This window comes from Salarias fasciatus, chromosome 14 (genome assembly GCF_902148845.1).
Source record: "Salarias fasciatus chromosome 14, fSalaFa1.1, whole genome shotgun sequence".
Taxonomy (NCBI): domain Eukaryota; kingdom Metazoa; phylum Chordata; class Actinopteri; order Blenniiformes; family Blenniidae; genus Salarias; species Salarias fasciatus.
Window position 1 is genome coordinate 5,747,226 of NC_043758.1, and position 15,793 is coordinate 5,763,018.

General features: G+C 46.7%; 1 protein-coding gene across 1 annotated transcript; it reads left to right on the forward strand.

The window, feature by feature from the left end:
* The first annotated feature begins 305 nt into the window (after positions 1–305).
* prpf8 (pre-mRNA processing factor 8) lies at positions 306–14,606 on the forward strand. Its single transcript, XM_030107961.1, has 43 exons — positions 306–482; positions 1,496–1,613; positions 1,727–1,895; positions 1,993–2,157; positions 2,271–2,489; positions 2,572–2,784; positions 2,935–3,060; positions 3,166–3,271; positions 3,585–3,775; positions 3,915–4,034; positions 4,126–4,315; positions 4,436–4,555; positions 4,691–4,825; positions 4,970–5,099; positions 5,213–5,409; positions 5,641–5,847; positions 6,271–6,434; positions 6,525–6,651; positions 6,764–6,956; positions 7,097–7,284; positions 7,370–7,608; positions 7,705–7,851; positions 7,934–8,144; positions 8,234–8,350; positions 8,477–8,724; positions 8,812–8,991; positions 9,085–9,220; positions 9,367–9,536; positions 9,682–9,811; positions 9,899–10,045; positions 10,155–10,315; positions 10,403–10,594; positions 11,014–11,251; positions 11,364–11,492; positions 11,631–11,744; positions 11,854–12,027; positions 12,147–12,340; positions 12,458–12,697; positions 12,791–12,932; positions 13,046–13,186; positions 13,307–13,446; positions 13,572–13,774; positions 14,022–14,606. Exons 2-43 carry the CDS (start codon positions 1,505–1,507, stop codon positions 14,174–14,176), a joined length of 7,017 nt encoding a protein of 2,338 aa, XP_029963821.1. The 5' UTR covers positions 306–482; positions 1,496–1,504; the 3' UTR covers positions 14,177–14,606.
* Positions 14,607–15,793: the final 1,187 nt, after the last annotated feature.

Genomic DNA, 15,793 nt, shown 5'->3' on the forward strand with positions numbered 1-15,793 from the left:
AGATTTTGTTTGTTTTATTGCCTTTTCTTAATAACCCTTTGATTCTGTTGTCTCAACAAGAAAAGTTTATTCAATTTTCTCATATTATTATTATTATTATTATTATTATTATTATTATTATTATTATTATTTATACTCCGACACGGTAGGCGGCAGTAGCGTCCAAAACCGGATCATCCGGGTATTTCCCGATTTGCGCCTGTGTTACGTTTGCGTAAATGATCGCCGTAGATGAGCTTTATCGTACGTAACTTGGACGTAAACATCGCGTAGCTGCTCTTTGTGACTTCCGCTTCTGTGCGCCGATCGTGTGGCCGCCGTCGATCGTGCGTGTGCGGCACTTGAATGAGGACGCAGAAGCAGGAAAGAAAAGAAAAACAGAAAAGACCTCTGTAAAGAGAGATGTGGTGGTAGCTGAGAGTGTGTGAGGAGACTGAGGCTGTTTTTAACATTCGGAAACAGTCTACGCGGGAGCAACACGGGTACGTGCGTTTGTTACTTAACTCGTAGCTGTTAGCCGCTTTAGCTTAGCTTCATCCATGCTAGGCCCTGCAAGGAGGTCCCGCTTTACGCACGCGTTTCGAATCTGAGCTGTCTTTAAAATTATGATTATATATTGTGTTGATCTGTATTTTTAAGTGCAAGTGTAACTGAGTCGGGTTGTAGTCAAACTCAAGCTCTGTAGTGCTAAAGTTTTCCGTGCTAGTACAGTTTGTGCCTTTCAGGAAGCCATGTTGAGATAATTCAGCTAGCCGCATTTTCTGTGACAACAAAAAACCAGAGTTAAACAGAGTGCTTTTTCATTGTACTGCTGTTGTTTAAATTTTAAAGCCAATCTTTACTGATTGCAATATTTAGGAATTTTTCCTCACATATAAAGTTTACATTGTATCGTTGGAAAAGCTGTAAGGTTATGGTCGTGGTTGAACTTTGTCACTTTGTTTGTGCACACATAACTAGTCAAAAGCATTAAAGTCGATTCCTGATCTGAGATTTAAAGTATCTCGGGTTTTTTTGCAGATCTAACTTGGGTATATATCTGCATGCAGTGTAGCGAACGAGCGAGTAGATAATCATCGTGTGATTTACCATTTTTTGTCTGAAGAAGTTACTGTGTTTTAGACCGTTTTATAAATGACTTGTCCTGAGAGCCGTTTTCTGTGAAATAGACTAAATGTGTAGTTTATTTATTAGAGCCAAAATAAATTAAGGGACAGTGTTGCACTATTGTATTATGTGATGTGTTAGTATGTAATGGAAATAGCGCTTGTAGTGTAAAAGTATGAATATAGTAAGTCAAAATTGTATATTGTGTTGGATGTCTCAGGGATTTCCAAAGTGAGCTCTGGGATGGTTATTTTAATTTGTTTAGCAGCATCCCATCAGTCTTTTCTTTCAATGAGCTATGATTCCAGTCATGTGAGTGAAACCAACTTTATTACCCACAAATATATGTGCTTGATATTAATTGTTTTGTCTGCCGTTTTTTGAACAGTGAGGCACCATGGCGGCTGCTTTTCCCTACAGAGGGGTTCCTCCGGCCATGCCACCCGGCGTGCCCCCTCCTGCACCCATTCCAGATTACATGTCTGAGGAGAAACTGCAAGAGAAAGGTGGGTTGTTTTCTCTTTATTTGTTGCATGTTCTAGATGTGGTGTCAAAATAAAACTATAGTACTAGAAAATAAAACTTTATTGTGATAAGAAAACATTTTCTTAACATACAGCAAGAAAATGGCAGCAGCTGCAGGCAAAGCGCTACTCCGAGAAGAGAAAGTTTGGCTTTGTGGATGCTCAGAAGGAGGACATGCCCCCTGAGCATGTGCGCAAGATCATCAGGGACCATGGAGACATGACCAACAGGAAGTTTCGCCATGACAAGAGGGTGTATCTGGGGTAAGACACGTTTTTAAAAAGTCTGAAAAAAAAATGTATTGTTTAGGCTTCACGTGTACTTAATATAGTAAGCTGTTCTTTGATTTCCTTTAAACAGCGCTCTCAAGTACATGCCCCACGCGGTGCTGAAGCTCCTGGAGAACATGCCGATGCCCTGGGAGCAGATCCGGGATGTGCCCGTTCTCTACCACATCACTGGAGCCATTTCCTTTGTGAATGAAATCCCATGGGTCATAGAGCCAGTCTACATCGCCCAGTGGGGGTAAGAGCTGTGCTTTACATATGTGGTTTCATTATACCTGCAAAGAAGATGTTATAAACCTTTATGTGTTCAGAAAATACATGAAATTGATGGTGACCCGTATTGAATTCCAGCACCATGTGGATCATGATGCGTCGTGAGAAACGCGACCGACGGCACTTCAAGCGGATGCGTTTTCCCCCTTTTGACGATGAGGAGCCGCCGCTGGACTACGCTGACAACATTCTTGATGTGGAGCCTCTGGAGGCCATCCAGATGGAGCTCGACCCTGAGGAAGACTCTTCTGTTGTGGAGTGGTTCTACGAACATCAGCCCCTCAAAGACACAACCAAGTAATCCTACACTCCGTAAACACTGCGCATCACGGTGGCGTATCGCTGGATGAGTTATGTAACCAGTTTGTTCTCTGCTCAGGTTTGTGAATGGCACCACATATCGTCGATGGCAGTTCACGCTGCCCATGATGTCCACGCTGTACCGACTGGCCAATCAGCTTCTAACAGACCTGGTGGATTTAAATTACTTCTATCTGTTCGACCTCAAAGCCTTCTTCACCTCCAAGGCATTAAACATGGCCATCCCTGGAGGGCCAAAGTTTGAGCCACTGGTTCGAGACATCAACCTGCAGTAAGTAATCCTCACTTACATGCGTTGGTATGCTCTGATGAGGAGTTAGTGTTAATATTTGTTGTAAAAAGTGTCATCTTTGTGTTCTAGATAAAATCAAGAAAAGATGCTATATCATTTGTGTCTCAGATGATTTGTTTCCTTTTGCAGGGATGAAGATTGGAACGAGTTCAATGACATCAACAAAATCATCATCCGACAGCCCATCAGGACGGAGTACAAGATCGCCTTCCCCTACCTGTACAACAACCTGCCGCACCACGTCCACCTCACATGGTAAAAAGTGGAGAGATCTTTCAAATACTGGCTTTATTGAGGAAGCTGCCAATTATTTTATGTTGTGGCTTCAGGGTTTTGAGACTTGTGATTTTTGTTCTGCAGGTACCATACTCCAAACGTGGTGTTCATCAAGACCGAGGATCCGGATCTTCCAGCCTTCTACTTTGACCCGCTGATTAATCCCATTTCACACAGACACTCTGTCAAGGTCAGCGGTGCACATTTTACCCATTTTAGTTTTGGGAACTAATGACAGAAATACAAATTCATTACATAAAGTCACATCCAGATTTTGAAAGAAGTCCTCCTACAGAGACGCACTTGCATTGACCTGCTTGCCTGTGCGTAAGAACTGGAGGAATAAAAACATGAAGGGTGACTTACGATGCTTTAGTGGCTGCAGCTGCAGTTTACTCGTCACTGTTCAGACAATCCTTCTGTTTATATGCAGTGAATTAAGTGGTTTCATAGTTAATGAAGGTTCAGTGTCCATAAAGTCTTTACTTCTCTGCCCTGTTCAGAGTCAAGAGCCTCTGCCTGACGATGATGAGGAGTTTGAGCTCCCTGAGTATGTGGAGCCCTTCCTCAAGGAGACCCCACTCTACACGGACAACACCGCCAATGGCATCGCGCTGCTGTGGGCACCGAGACCCTTCAACCTCCGGTCTGGCCGTACAAGGCGTGCCATTGACATCCCTCTGATCAAGAACTGGTGAGGAGACTATGAGCGTGTCGGAGATGGAATAAATCAGTGGTAATCATGTCAAGGCAGAGCTTTGTATAAGATCTGTCATTTTGAGGTAGCATGATGCAGTTTGAGAGTCGTTAACAATAGCTGGTATATTTTCCAGGTACCGCGAACACTGCCCTGCAGGACAACCTGTTAAAGTGCGTGTGTCCTACCAGAAGCTCCTCAAGTACTACGTGCTCAATGCTCTCAAACACAGACCACCCAAGGCTCAGAAGAAGAGGTCAGTGTCACGATGAAGTAATTGATCTCAGAGAGCGTGTTTTGTTTTGTTTTGTTTTTAAACTTAACATTTTCTCTCTGCTGTCTTTCAGGTATCTGTTCCGCTCATTTAAAGCCACAAAGTTCTTTCAGTCCACCAAGCTGGACTGGGTGGAGGTGGGCCTGCAGGTGTGCAGGCAGGGCTACAACATGCTCAACCTGCTGATTCACCGCAAGAACCTCAACTACCTGCATCTGGACTACAACTTCAACCTGAAGCCTGTCAAGACGCTGACCACAAAGGTACAGGCCACAGCCGTTTGAGGAACAGATCTGAATGTATTTTTATGTGTGGGGGAAAAAAAAAACAAACACATTTAATCAATGTTTATGTAAAATTGTGTTCGTGTTTGTGCCCTATAGGAGCGAAAGAAGTCCAGATTCGGAAATGCCTTCCATCTTTGCAGAGAGGTGCTGCGTCTCAGCAAGCTGGTGGTGGACAGCCACGTGCAGTACAGGCTGGGAAATGTTGACGCTTTCCAGGTGGGTGGCTGCCTCATCACAGTCTCACTCTGATCATTCTGAAAACATGTTCTGTTCACTCCTGGCTGTGTCTAATATTCTCAAGTTTTATGATTATAACACTTGGTTGATCTCAGAGTTCTGCCTCTGTTGCAGTTGGCTGATGGACTGCAGTACATCTTCGCTCACGTGGGTCAGCTGACTGGCATGTACCGCTACAAGTACAAGCTGATGAGACAAATCCGCATGTGCAAAGACCTGAAGCATCTCATCTACTACCGCTTCAACACTGTGAGCAAACACGCCGTGCATTTAGTTTGGTTGTAAAGGCGAATCTCCCAGTTTAATGGAAGGTTTATTCTTTTTGAAGAGTCATATTGAGATAGGATTTCCACCTTTTTATTTAGTTGTGTGGTTTTCTGTGCATCCAACCAGGGTCCTGTGGGAAAAGGTCCTGGCTGTGGCTTCTGGGCTCCCGGCTGGAGAGTGTGGCTGTTCTTCATGAGGGGCATCACTCCTCTGCTGGAGAGGTGGCTGGGAAATCTGCTGGCGCGGCAGTTTGAAGGTACACTTCACCGATTTAGGCTTTCTTCAGATTTTAACTGTGACAAGTCACATTTGTTGGAGAGAACTCTGCTGGCAGAGTCCACAGCAACTTTGCTTTGTCTGCTTCGACAGGACGACACTCCAAGGGCGTGGCCAAGACTGTGACCAAACAGCGTGTGGAGTCGCACTTTGACCTGGAGCTGCGTGCCGCTGTCATGCACGACATCCTGGACATGATGCCTGAGGGTATCAAACAGAACAAGGCCAGGACCATCCTGCAGCATCTCAGCGAGTCCTGGAGGTGTTGGAAAGCCAACATCCCCTGGAAGGTCAGTACATCATCTTCACTGTGACTGAGTCTCGAGCAGGGAGGGTGATGGTCTGGTGTGTGAAGAAACAGAGCTAAATAAATAAACTCTGGACATTTGACCTTTTTGTTAACACAGTAATGTGTCACTAAGGCGTAAAGTCCATTAACCTTTCTAAAAGCTGTTTAAAAGTCTTTCCTTGATGTGGATCAACACTGAGAGAAGTACTGACTGTGTTGGTTTCCTTTGCAGGTGCCCGGTCTTCCCACTCCCATTGAGAACATGATCCTGCGCTACGTGAAGGCCAAAGCCGACTGGTGGACCAACACGGCTCACTACAACCGTGAGAGAATCCGCCGCGGAGCCACTGTGGACAAAACCGTCTGCAAGAAGAACCTGGGCCGGCTGACCCGTCTTTACCTGAAGGCGGAGCAGGAGAGACAGCACAACTACCTGAAGGTAACACTCAGGAAGTCACTCCGAAAACACACACCTCTGGGAATTGTTAGGGTTTTTAGAGTGATTTGGATTTGGACATTGATATTTCCATTTTTCTCATGAGTTATGCCCAGTATGAATTGGTTTTGCAGATTTTTTTATAGATAAAAACACAGTGATGATTGAAATGGGTGTAAGGTTCAAATGAAGTCCTCTTACAGAGTCGCACTTGCATTGATCTGCTTGCCTGTGCGTAAGAACTGGAGGAATAATAACATGAATGGTGTTTGTGTTATTGCGGGCTGCACGTGTAGTTTGCTCTTCACTGTTCAGATAATGCTTTCTATCACTTATAATGGAATTTATCAGAAATTAGTCTGAAAGAATCTCAGTAGTTCAATAATATTTTACCACATTCTTTTTAAATGTCTTTATTTTTCGTAGGACGGTCCCTACATCACTGCGGAAGAGGCCGTGGCGATTTACACCACCACTGTGCACTGGCTGGAGAGTCGGCGTTTCTCACCCATCCCCTTCCCTCCGCTGTCCTACAAACACGACACCAAGCTGCTCATCCTGGCCCTGGAGCGGCTCAAGGAGGCGTACAGGTGAACACGCGGAGCACGTTGACGCCTGCCGTCAGCAGAGTTCGCTCTGAGCCGTTTTCACTGAGAGTTTCCGTTTTTGTGCGGCGACAGTGTGAAGTCCCGTCTGAACCAGAGTCAGAGGGAGGAGCTGGGGCTCATCGAGCAGGCCTACGACAATCCGCACGAGGCTCTTTCCAGGATCAAGCGTCACCTGCTCACCCAGAGAGCCTTCAAAGAGGTCCGCAGATTAAAAGGCTCTGAAAACATGATGTTTAAGATGGATTGTGTTTCTCTTGACATGTTTTCTTACCCATCGCATTCAGTTCAGTATATTGTTTTTTCTTTTGCAGGTGGGAATCGAGTTCATGGACCTGTACAGCCACCTGGTGCCGGTGTACGACGTGGAGCCGCTGGAGAAGATCACCGACGCCTACCTGGACCAGTACCTGTGGTACGAAGCCGACAAGAGACGCCTGTTTCCTCCCTGGATCAAACCGGCCGATACTGAACCTCCTCCGCTGCTGGTCTACAAGTGGTGCCAAGGTGGGTCAAAAAAAACATCTTCAATATGTTACTCCTCATCAAGGACGCTGCCAGTGATCATCATCATTGAAAATATGACATTCCTGCTTTATTGACGTTGTTTTCCAGGCTGTCTTTGAGAACTGTTTCTTCTTTTTCAGGCATCAACAACCTGCAGGACGTGTGGGAGACGGCAGAGGGAGAGTGCAACGTGATGCTGGAGTCCCGCTACGAGAAAATGTACGAGAAGATTGATCTGACGCTTCTCAACAGACTGCTGCGTCTCATCGTGGACCACAACATCGCTGATTACATGACCGCCAAAAACAACGTGGTCATCAACTACAAGGTTAGAGGGATCATCTCTTCTTTTTTAGGTTTAGTTTTCAGGGTTGGCTTCAGTGCTGTTGAGTAAATACTTCTTTCTTGAGTAGGACATGAACCACACCAACTCCTATGGGATCATCAGGGGCCTCCAGTTTGCGTCCTTCATCGTGCAGTACTACGGTTTGGTGATGGACCTGCTGGTCCTGGGCCTGCACCGGGCCAGCGAGATGGCCGGCCCGCCTCAGATGCCCAACGACTTCCTCAGTTTCCAGGACACCGCCACAGAGAGCGCTCACCCAATCCGACTGTACTGCCGCTACATCGACCGCATTCACATCTTCTTCCGGTATGACTGTAACAAACTGTTTTTTTTTTTAAGCCAAATTTTTATATTTTCACTGATTTCAGAGTTGTCTAATTGTCTTTTTCTTTCCTGCTCTAGTTTCTCTGCTGACGAGGCCCGCGACCTGATCCAGAGATACCTGACGGAGCATCCAGACCCCAACAACGAGAACATCGTGGGCTACAACAACAAGAAGTGCTGGCCTCGTGACGCTCGCATGAGACTGATGAAGCACGACGTCAACCTGTGAGTGAACCGTCGCGTCTCGGCCGGGTGTGGTTACGGTCGAACAGCAGTCCCAGCATGCACTCTGTCTGGCTTTTCTCAGTGGACGGGCCGTCTTCTGGGATATCAAGAATCGTCTGCCCAGGTCTGTGACCACGGTCCAGTGGGAGAACAGCTTCGTGTCGGTTTACAGCAAGGACAACCCCAACCTGCTCTTCAACATGTGCGGCTTCGAGTGCCGAATCCTCCCCAAGTGCCGCACCAGCTACGAGGAGTTCACTCACAAGGACGGCGTCTGGAACCTGCAGAATGAGGTGCGTTAAAGAAGAGAAAGACAAACAGGCTTCAGGTTCAGACTTCCCCTCGAAATCTACTGCAAGCTCACTTGTACTGACTTGTGCAGGTAACAAAAGAGAGGACGGCTCAGTGTTTCCTGCGTGTGGACGATGAATCAATGCAGCGCTTCCACAACAGAGTGCGTCAGATCCTCATGGCCTCCGGATCCACCACCTTCACAAAGGTTAGCAAGCACCTCTTACTAGGAATAATGGTGTAAACAAAGTATGGACAGTTTGAAATGGCAAAGAGAAAGAAGCCAAGATTGCATTGTCAGAATATCTCAGTATGTCTTTTTTTCTATCTCCAGATTGTGAACAAGTGGAACACCGCTCTGATCGGTCTGATGACGTACTTCCGTGAGGCTGTGGTGAACACTCAGGAGCTCCTGGACCTGCTGGTCAAGTGCGAGAACAAGATTCAGACCCGTATCAAGATTGGCCTGAACTCCAAAATGCCCAGTCGCTTCCCCCCTGTCGTCTTCTACACTCCCAAAGAGCTGGGCGGCCTCGGCATGTTGTCCATGGGCCACGTGCTGATTCCCCAGTCAGACCTGCGGTAAGTTTAATGTGCGATTTTTGTGATCACTTAACTTCCTCCTCAGCTAATGAACCACATGGGGATTTCTCTTCTATTTTTAACCAGGTGGTCGAAGCAGACAGATGTGGGAATCACTCACTTCAGGTCTGGAATGAGTCACGAGGAAGACCAGCTCATCCCTAACTTGTACCGCTACATTCAGCCATGGGAGAGCGAGTTCATCGACTCCCAGAGAGTCTGGGCCGAGTACGCCCTCAAGAGGCAGGAGGCCATTGCACAGAACAGGTGTGAGCTTCATTACAGCAAAATATTGGTGGAAGCTGCTGTTTTCAAGAAACGAGGAGAATTTTACACTTATTTGCGTTTTCTGTGATGCAGACGTCTGACTCTGGAGGATTTGGAGGACTCATGGGACAGAGGAATTCCCCGCATCAACACACTTTTCCAGAAAGACAGACACACACTGGCCTACGACAAAGGCTGGAGAGTCAGAACAGATTTCAAACAGTACCAGGTATGATGGAGAAACTTCCAGAATCGTTGGAAATGACCTCAACCTTTTTTTTTAAACCAACAATACAACACCAGTCAATTCATCTTGTGTTCACATATCAAAGACACTTAGCGGCCTCTGATTGTGTTGATGTTTCTGTCTTGAAGGTGCTGAAGCAGAATCCGTTCTGGTGGACTCACCAGAGGCACGACGGCAAACTGTGGAATCTGAACAACTACCGCACGGACATGATCCAGGCTCTCGGAGGCGTGGAGGGCATCCTGGAGCACACCCTCTTCAAAGGCACTTATTTCCCCACCTGGGAGGGTCTCTTCTGGTGAGAACATTTATATTTTACAAATGCTAATTGTACATTTTGAGAAACAGTGGGAGAGAAGAATGGATTTAGTACTGGAAACATTCGATGTGCATCTTGCTGATGAACTGCATTCAAAAGGACGTCATGTCTGTTGTGTTTTCAGGGAGAAGGCCAGTGGTTTTGAGGAGTCCATGAAGTGGAAGAAGCTGACTAATGCCCAGAGGTCCGGTCTCAACCAGATCCCCAACCGTCGCTTCACCCTGTGGTGGTCACCCACCATCAACAGAGCCAACGTGAGTCAAACCAGCAACCAGCAGCTGGAGAAATATCAGACGAAGCGTGTTCCCAGGTTTAACTGACTGGCGGTTTTTGTTTTTTAGGTGTATGTGGGTTTCCAAGTACAACTTGATCTGACAGGAATCTTCATGCATGGAAAGATCCCAACGCTGAAGATTTCCCTCATCCAGATCTTCAGAGCCCACTTGTGGCAGAAGATTCATGAGAGCATCGTCATGGATCTCTGTCAGGTCGGTCCTGCTGGTTTAGCTTCTCCTCCTCGATGAATAAACCGGTCTTACGCGACAGTGCTGTGAAACACGTTCGTCACTCTTCATCGCGCTCCTCTCTGTTTTCCAGGTGTTTGACCAGGAGCTGGATGCTCTGGAGATTGAGACGGTGCAGAAGGAAACCATTCACCCCAGGAAGTCGTACAAGATGAACTCATCCTGTGCAGACATCCTCCTCTTCGCGTCCTACAAGTGGAACGTCTCTCGGCCGTCTCTGCTCGCTGACTCAAAGTATGACTTTAATCAAAATAAACATAATTTGATGTTTCTGTCCGGACTGTCGGTGTCTTAACTGCATTTTTTCCTCTCCTCCTGTAGGGATGTGATGGACAGCACCACCACACAGAAGTACTGGATCGACATTCAGCTCCGCTGGGGCGACTACGACTCGCATGACATCGAGCGCTACGCCAGAGCCAAGTTCCTGGATTACACCACAGACAACATGAGTATCTACCCGTCCCCCACCGGGGTGCTGATCGCCATCGACCTGGCCTACAACCTGCACAGGTCAGAACTGCTACATGTGGAAACATAGGGGTTGGTACTGTAGTTACAGGAGTCATGGAAACAAAGATAGATTTATCCTTTACTTACCTCAAAATTGTTGTTTCATGTGTACCTTTTTTTTTTTTTAACATTCTATTATTACAGATGGTAAAATATTGATTCTTTTTCAAACTGATTCACAAAGAGTCCAAATCCATTACAAGTGTTAAACTGAAAGGCAGAGCTGAAGCCCTTGCCTGGAATTTCACACACACTTGCTCATGTCACCACAAATGTTCTGCAGAAGCCTCAGGATCTTCACAGTCGCTTCCCAAATGACTGCACATGGACACTACTGTCTTGATTTTTGTCTTTGGTTCATTGGGGGTGGGGGAAAAAGTCAATTTGTGCCTGAACTGTTTTTTGTTTTCCTCCGGCAGTGCGTACGGGAACTGGTTCCCTGGAAGCAAGCCTCTGATCCAGCAGGCCATGGCCAAGATCATGAAGGCCAACCCCGCCCTGTATGTGCTGAGGGAGCGCATCCGCAAAGGTCTGCAGCTCTACTCCTCCGAGCCCACCGAGCCGTACCTCTCCTCCCAGAACTACGGCGAGCTGTTCTCCAACCAGATCATCTGGTTCGTGGACGACACCAACGTCTACCGAGTCACCATCCACAAGGTGAGGAGTAACCCCTTATTCCCCTCAAGTACTGATCGTGATTACATTTTTTATCATGTAATTAATTCTATAAAACCCGTTGAATTTAGTTGCTGTGATCTTTTTTCTACAGACGTTTGAGGGCAACTTGACCACGAAGCCCATCAATGGAGCCATCTTCATCTTCAACCCCAGGACGGGTCAGCTCTTCCTCAAGATCATCCACACATCTGTGTGGGCCGGACAGAAGCGTCTGGGACAGGTACGGAAACGCTGTCATATACAGCCTGTGCCATAGTCTGTATAGATTCATTCTAGTATTCATCGTCTGGACTCTGTTCAGTAGCATAGCAGTTCTCACACATTCTCATTTCCCTTCGACATGCTTCTCGTTCTGTAGCTGGCCAAATGGAAAACAGCTGAAGAAGTGGCTGCCCTGATCCGCTCCCTGCCTGTGGAGGAGCAGCCCAAACAGATCATTGTGACCAGGAAGGGCATGCTGGATCCACTGGAGGTGAGACTCGCTTCTTTCAGCATCACCTTGTTGTGATTTCCGAAAGATAAAAATGCTGCTCAACCTCTCTGTTGTTTGTTTTTCTAATGTTTTCGTCCTTTCTGCGCAGGTCCACTTGCTCGACTTCCCCAACATCGTGATCAAGGGTTCCGAGTTGCAGCTGCCTTTCCAGGCCTGTCTGAAGGTGGAGAAGTTCGGGGACCTGATCCTGAAAGCCACCGAGCCACAGATGGTGCTGTTCAACCTCTATGACGACTGGCTCAAGACCATCTCGTCTTACACTGTGAGTGTCACTGCTTTCCAAACACTAGTGATGATCTGTATTTAACGGTCATCTAAAGAAAGGAAAATGAGCTTAGTCTTGTGTGTAAATAGTTTGTTGGGTTGTGTGCCTTCCTGTAGGCTTTCTCCAGACTGATCCTGATCCTCCGGGCTCTGCACGTCAACAACGACCGCGCCAAGGTGATCCTGAAACCCGACAAAACCACCATCACAGAGCCGCACCACATTTGGCCCACACTCACTGACGAGGAGTGGATCAAAGTGGAAGTCCAACTCAAGGATCTCATTCTGGCCGATTACGGCAAAAAGAACAAGTAAGTATTCAGTTTGAGCCTTTTTCCTTATAAAACTGTACCAGTGTGTCGCTCAAACAGCTGGGAATGGAACCAGACAAACGTTTAATAGTTGGTGTTTGTTTTCTATCCACCCAGCGTGAACGTGGCGTCGCTGACGCAGTCCGAGATCCGAGACATCATCCTCGGCATGGAGATCTCTGCTCCGTCGCAGCAGCGCCAGCAGATCGCCGAGATCGAGAAACAGACGAAGGAGCAGTCGCAGCTCACCGCCACTCAGACCCGCACCGTCAACAAGCACGGAGACGAGATCATCACCTCCACCACCTCTAACTACGAGACCCAGACCTTCTCCTCCAAGACTGAGTGGAGAGTCAGGTGAGCCCGCAGATCCAACAAATAAACTCTGGAACTCACTTCAGCAAATTACAATATATTATATTTAATATTCACTTTCCCGTTTTCCTCCAGGGCCATTTCCGCGGCCAACCTCCATCTCCGGACCAACCACATCTACGTGTCCTCGGACGACATCAAGGAGACGGGCTACACCTACATCCTGCCCAAAAACGTCCTCAAGAAGTTCATTTGCATCTCAGATCTGCGAGCACAGGCACGTCAACAATAGCTTGCTTTCATTTGGTTTGTTTAGCGTAGCTGGTTGATTCTTGGTTCAAAACCCAACAATTCCCACTTGTACGTACTCACCGTGGTGTTTTGTTCCAGATTGCCGGGTACCTGTATGGCACCAGCCCTCCAGACAACCCCCAGGTGAAGGAGATCCGCTGTATCGTCATGGTTCCTCAGTGGGGGACGCACCAGACCGTCCACCTGCCCAACCAGCTGCCTGGACACGAATACCTTAAAGTAAGACACGCACACGAACGTCCACTGCACATACAGTCTGAAAAATACTTGCTACTTGCAATTGTTGACCTATATCAGTTCTGAAGTGTGTGTTTTGTTTGTTTTTCTTGTGGTAAACAGGAAATGGAGCCCCTGGGCTGGATCCACACTCAGCCCAACGAGTCGCCGCAGCTTTCCCCACAGGACGTCACCACCCACGCCAAGATCATGGCGGATAATCCTTCATGGGATGGAGAGAAGACCATCATCATCACCTGCAGGTACGCTTCTGCCTCTGTTAAATCCTACGGTCAGTATTTAGAAGTGTTAATCATCATGAACATGTCACTCTTTCAGTCTCTTTCCTCTGAAGTGACGATTTATTAACTGTAACTGTGCTTCACAGCTTCACCCCGGGCTCGTGCACGCTCACGGCCTACAAGCTGACGCCCAGTGGCTACGAATGGGGCCGTCAGAACACGGACAAGGGCAACAACCCCAAAGGTTACCTGCCGTCGCACTACGAGAGGGTGCAGATGCTGCTGTCTGACCGCTTCCTGGGCTTCTTCATGGTTCCCGGACAGGTCTCCTGGAACTACAACTTCATGGGTGAGTGGAGAGTTCACGCAGTTTCTGGGTCGTCGCTGTTGGTGGAGCTGAATGTGTGCCACGCTGACGTGACACAGATCTGCTCTCATTTGTGACCAATCCGTCCCGTTCATTGATGTTTCCACTCCCCCTGTGTCAGCTTCATCGATTGTGTTTATTTTTTTCCGAGCTTCTGCTTTTAAGAATATGATCGCGGCCGCACTGCCACAAGTTCAGATGATAATTTAGTCTCCTCGTCCTGCTGCAGGCGTGCGCCACGACCCCAACATGAAGTACGACCTGCAGCTGGCCAACCCCAAAGAGTTCTACCACGAAGTCCACCGGCCGTCTCACTTCCTGAACTTCGCCTCGCTGCAGGAGGGCGAGATCTACAACGCCGACCGTGAGGACATGTACGCCTGAGGGCCGCCGTCATCTGTAGATATCACCCCGAACGGCGAGGAGCTCGTCCACGACGGGCTCTGTAATGTTTCTTTTGATCACATGTTAAATGTGGAAGTTGATGTAGGAGATGTTTCGAAATGTGTTAATTTTTTTTGTTGTTTTCTATAAAAGTTGTAATGTGCTCCGACCCCCATACCCCCCCCCCCTCCCTTTTTTTAATTAGAGATCAACTTTCTTTGGTTTATGTGGCTACTTATCTATTCATAATGTGCATAAATGTGCAGTGACACACATTAATACTCTGACTTCTTTCTTAAAGACTCACTTCCTCAAACCCCTCTGAGAAATGAAAGTGAAAGTTGTGTTTTCATGACCTCTTGCTATCTTTGGATACATTCTGTGACACTGTAGCGTGGGGCTTAAATAAAGATGACAATTTTTAGAAACACTGTGTGGTGTTTGGTTTTTCTTCATTTCTAAATTGTACAGTACTGTGAAAAGGGTTGGGGGAGGACTTAAAAGCTGATGTCAGTTAAGTTTGCTTCTAGTCGACAGTTTCCGTACAGTGTCAATGCAGGGTCAAAATTCAGTTCGCATGCACGGTGTGCACAACTTCAAAAATACATCTAAAAAAAAAAAAACTGTCCCAATGACAGTAAAATGAAATGGAAAATAAACCCCAGCACTCATTAGACATGAGACATGATAAATACAGAATGTATGCAGCAATGTAGAACTATTTATTATCCTTCCTCCATCTGTTGTGCTCCTTTATACAACAGAAAGCCCGTCACTTCTCCGTCTTCACTTCATGCATGATTATCATATGAGCCTAAAATGCTTTTGTGACTGATGTGAAACTCATTAACACCCACTAAAAACGAGATTTACAAAAACCTACCGGCAGTACCCAGTAGCCATTGGTGGTCTTAACCCGAACCGTAGCCCTAACCCTAATCAGGTGTGCGCCACTCCCTTCCTGCTAGTTAGATAATTGTTAAAATCCAAATTTATTTTTCCCTTATTTTTCAGTTTGTTTAATTTAAAATCTAACAGCAGGAGTAATTGATATGGAATATTTTGAATCCAGCATGCTTTTGCCTTGAGGTTACCGACGGTGTGTAAAGGCCACACTGCTCTGACATTGAGAGGAGCCAGAGACTCTGATCTGAACTACAACAGATGATACTCTCCTGACTGTTGTCTGTACAAACTGAATCAATGGCAGAGAAGGTTGGAGTTGTGTGTCAGCGTTGGCCTTTACTCTCAGTCGGCTGAGTTTTCTGTATCTGTAAAATTCCACAACAGAATATTTATATTTATCTGAAGAAGTCAAAGCAGACAAATGGCGGCTTTAAAATCCTGCTCCCAGGGTAATCCCCTTTGAAATAGACTACAGACAAAGCAGGGTTTTCATAGATATCTGCAAGTCAGAGACTAATATGATACAATCAACAACCAGTTATTTTCAGAAACAGGTTTTTTAATTGTACAGTAGTGTGAAATGGTTTTAGGTAGGTGTGAGTTGGGGAAAAACCTAAAAGATGACATGTCAGTTAAGTTTTCTTTCTGCTGGCCTCAGGGGTTTCCACAGCAGGCCATCTCGCCCGACGCCCGGCTTCCTCAACTGTTAGA

Coding starts and splice junctions, on each gene's coding strand:
- prpf8 (XM_030107961.1), top strand. CDS start 1,505: ATGGCGGCTGCTTTTCCCTACAGAGGGGTTCCTCCGGCCATGCCACCC. Junction 4,316..4,435: donor TCAAGACGCTGACCACAAAG/GTACAGGCCACA, acceptor TGTGCCCTATAG/GAGCGAAAGAAGTCCAGATT. Junction 5,848..6,270: donor GACAGCACAACTACCTGAAG/GTAACACTCAGG, acceptor TATTTTTCGTAG/GACGGTCCCTACATCACTGC.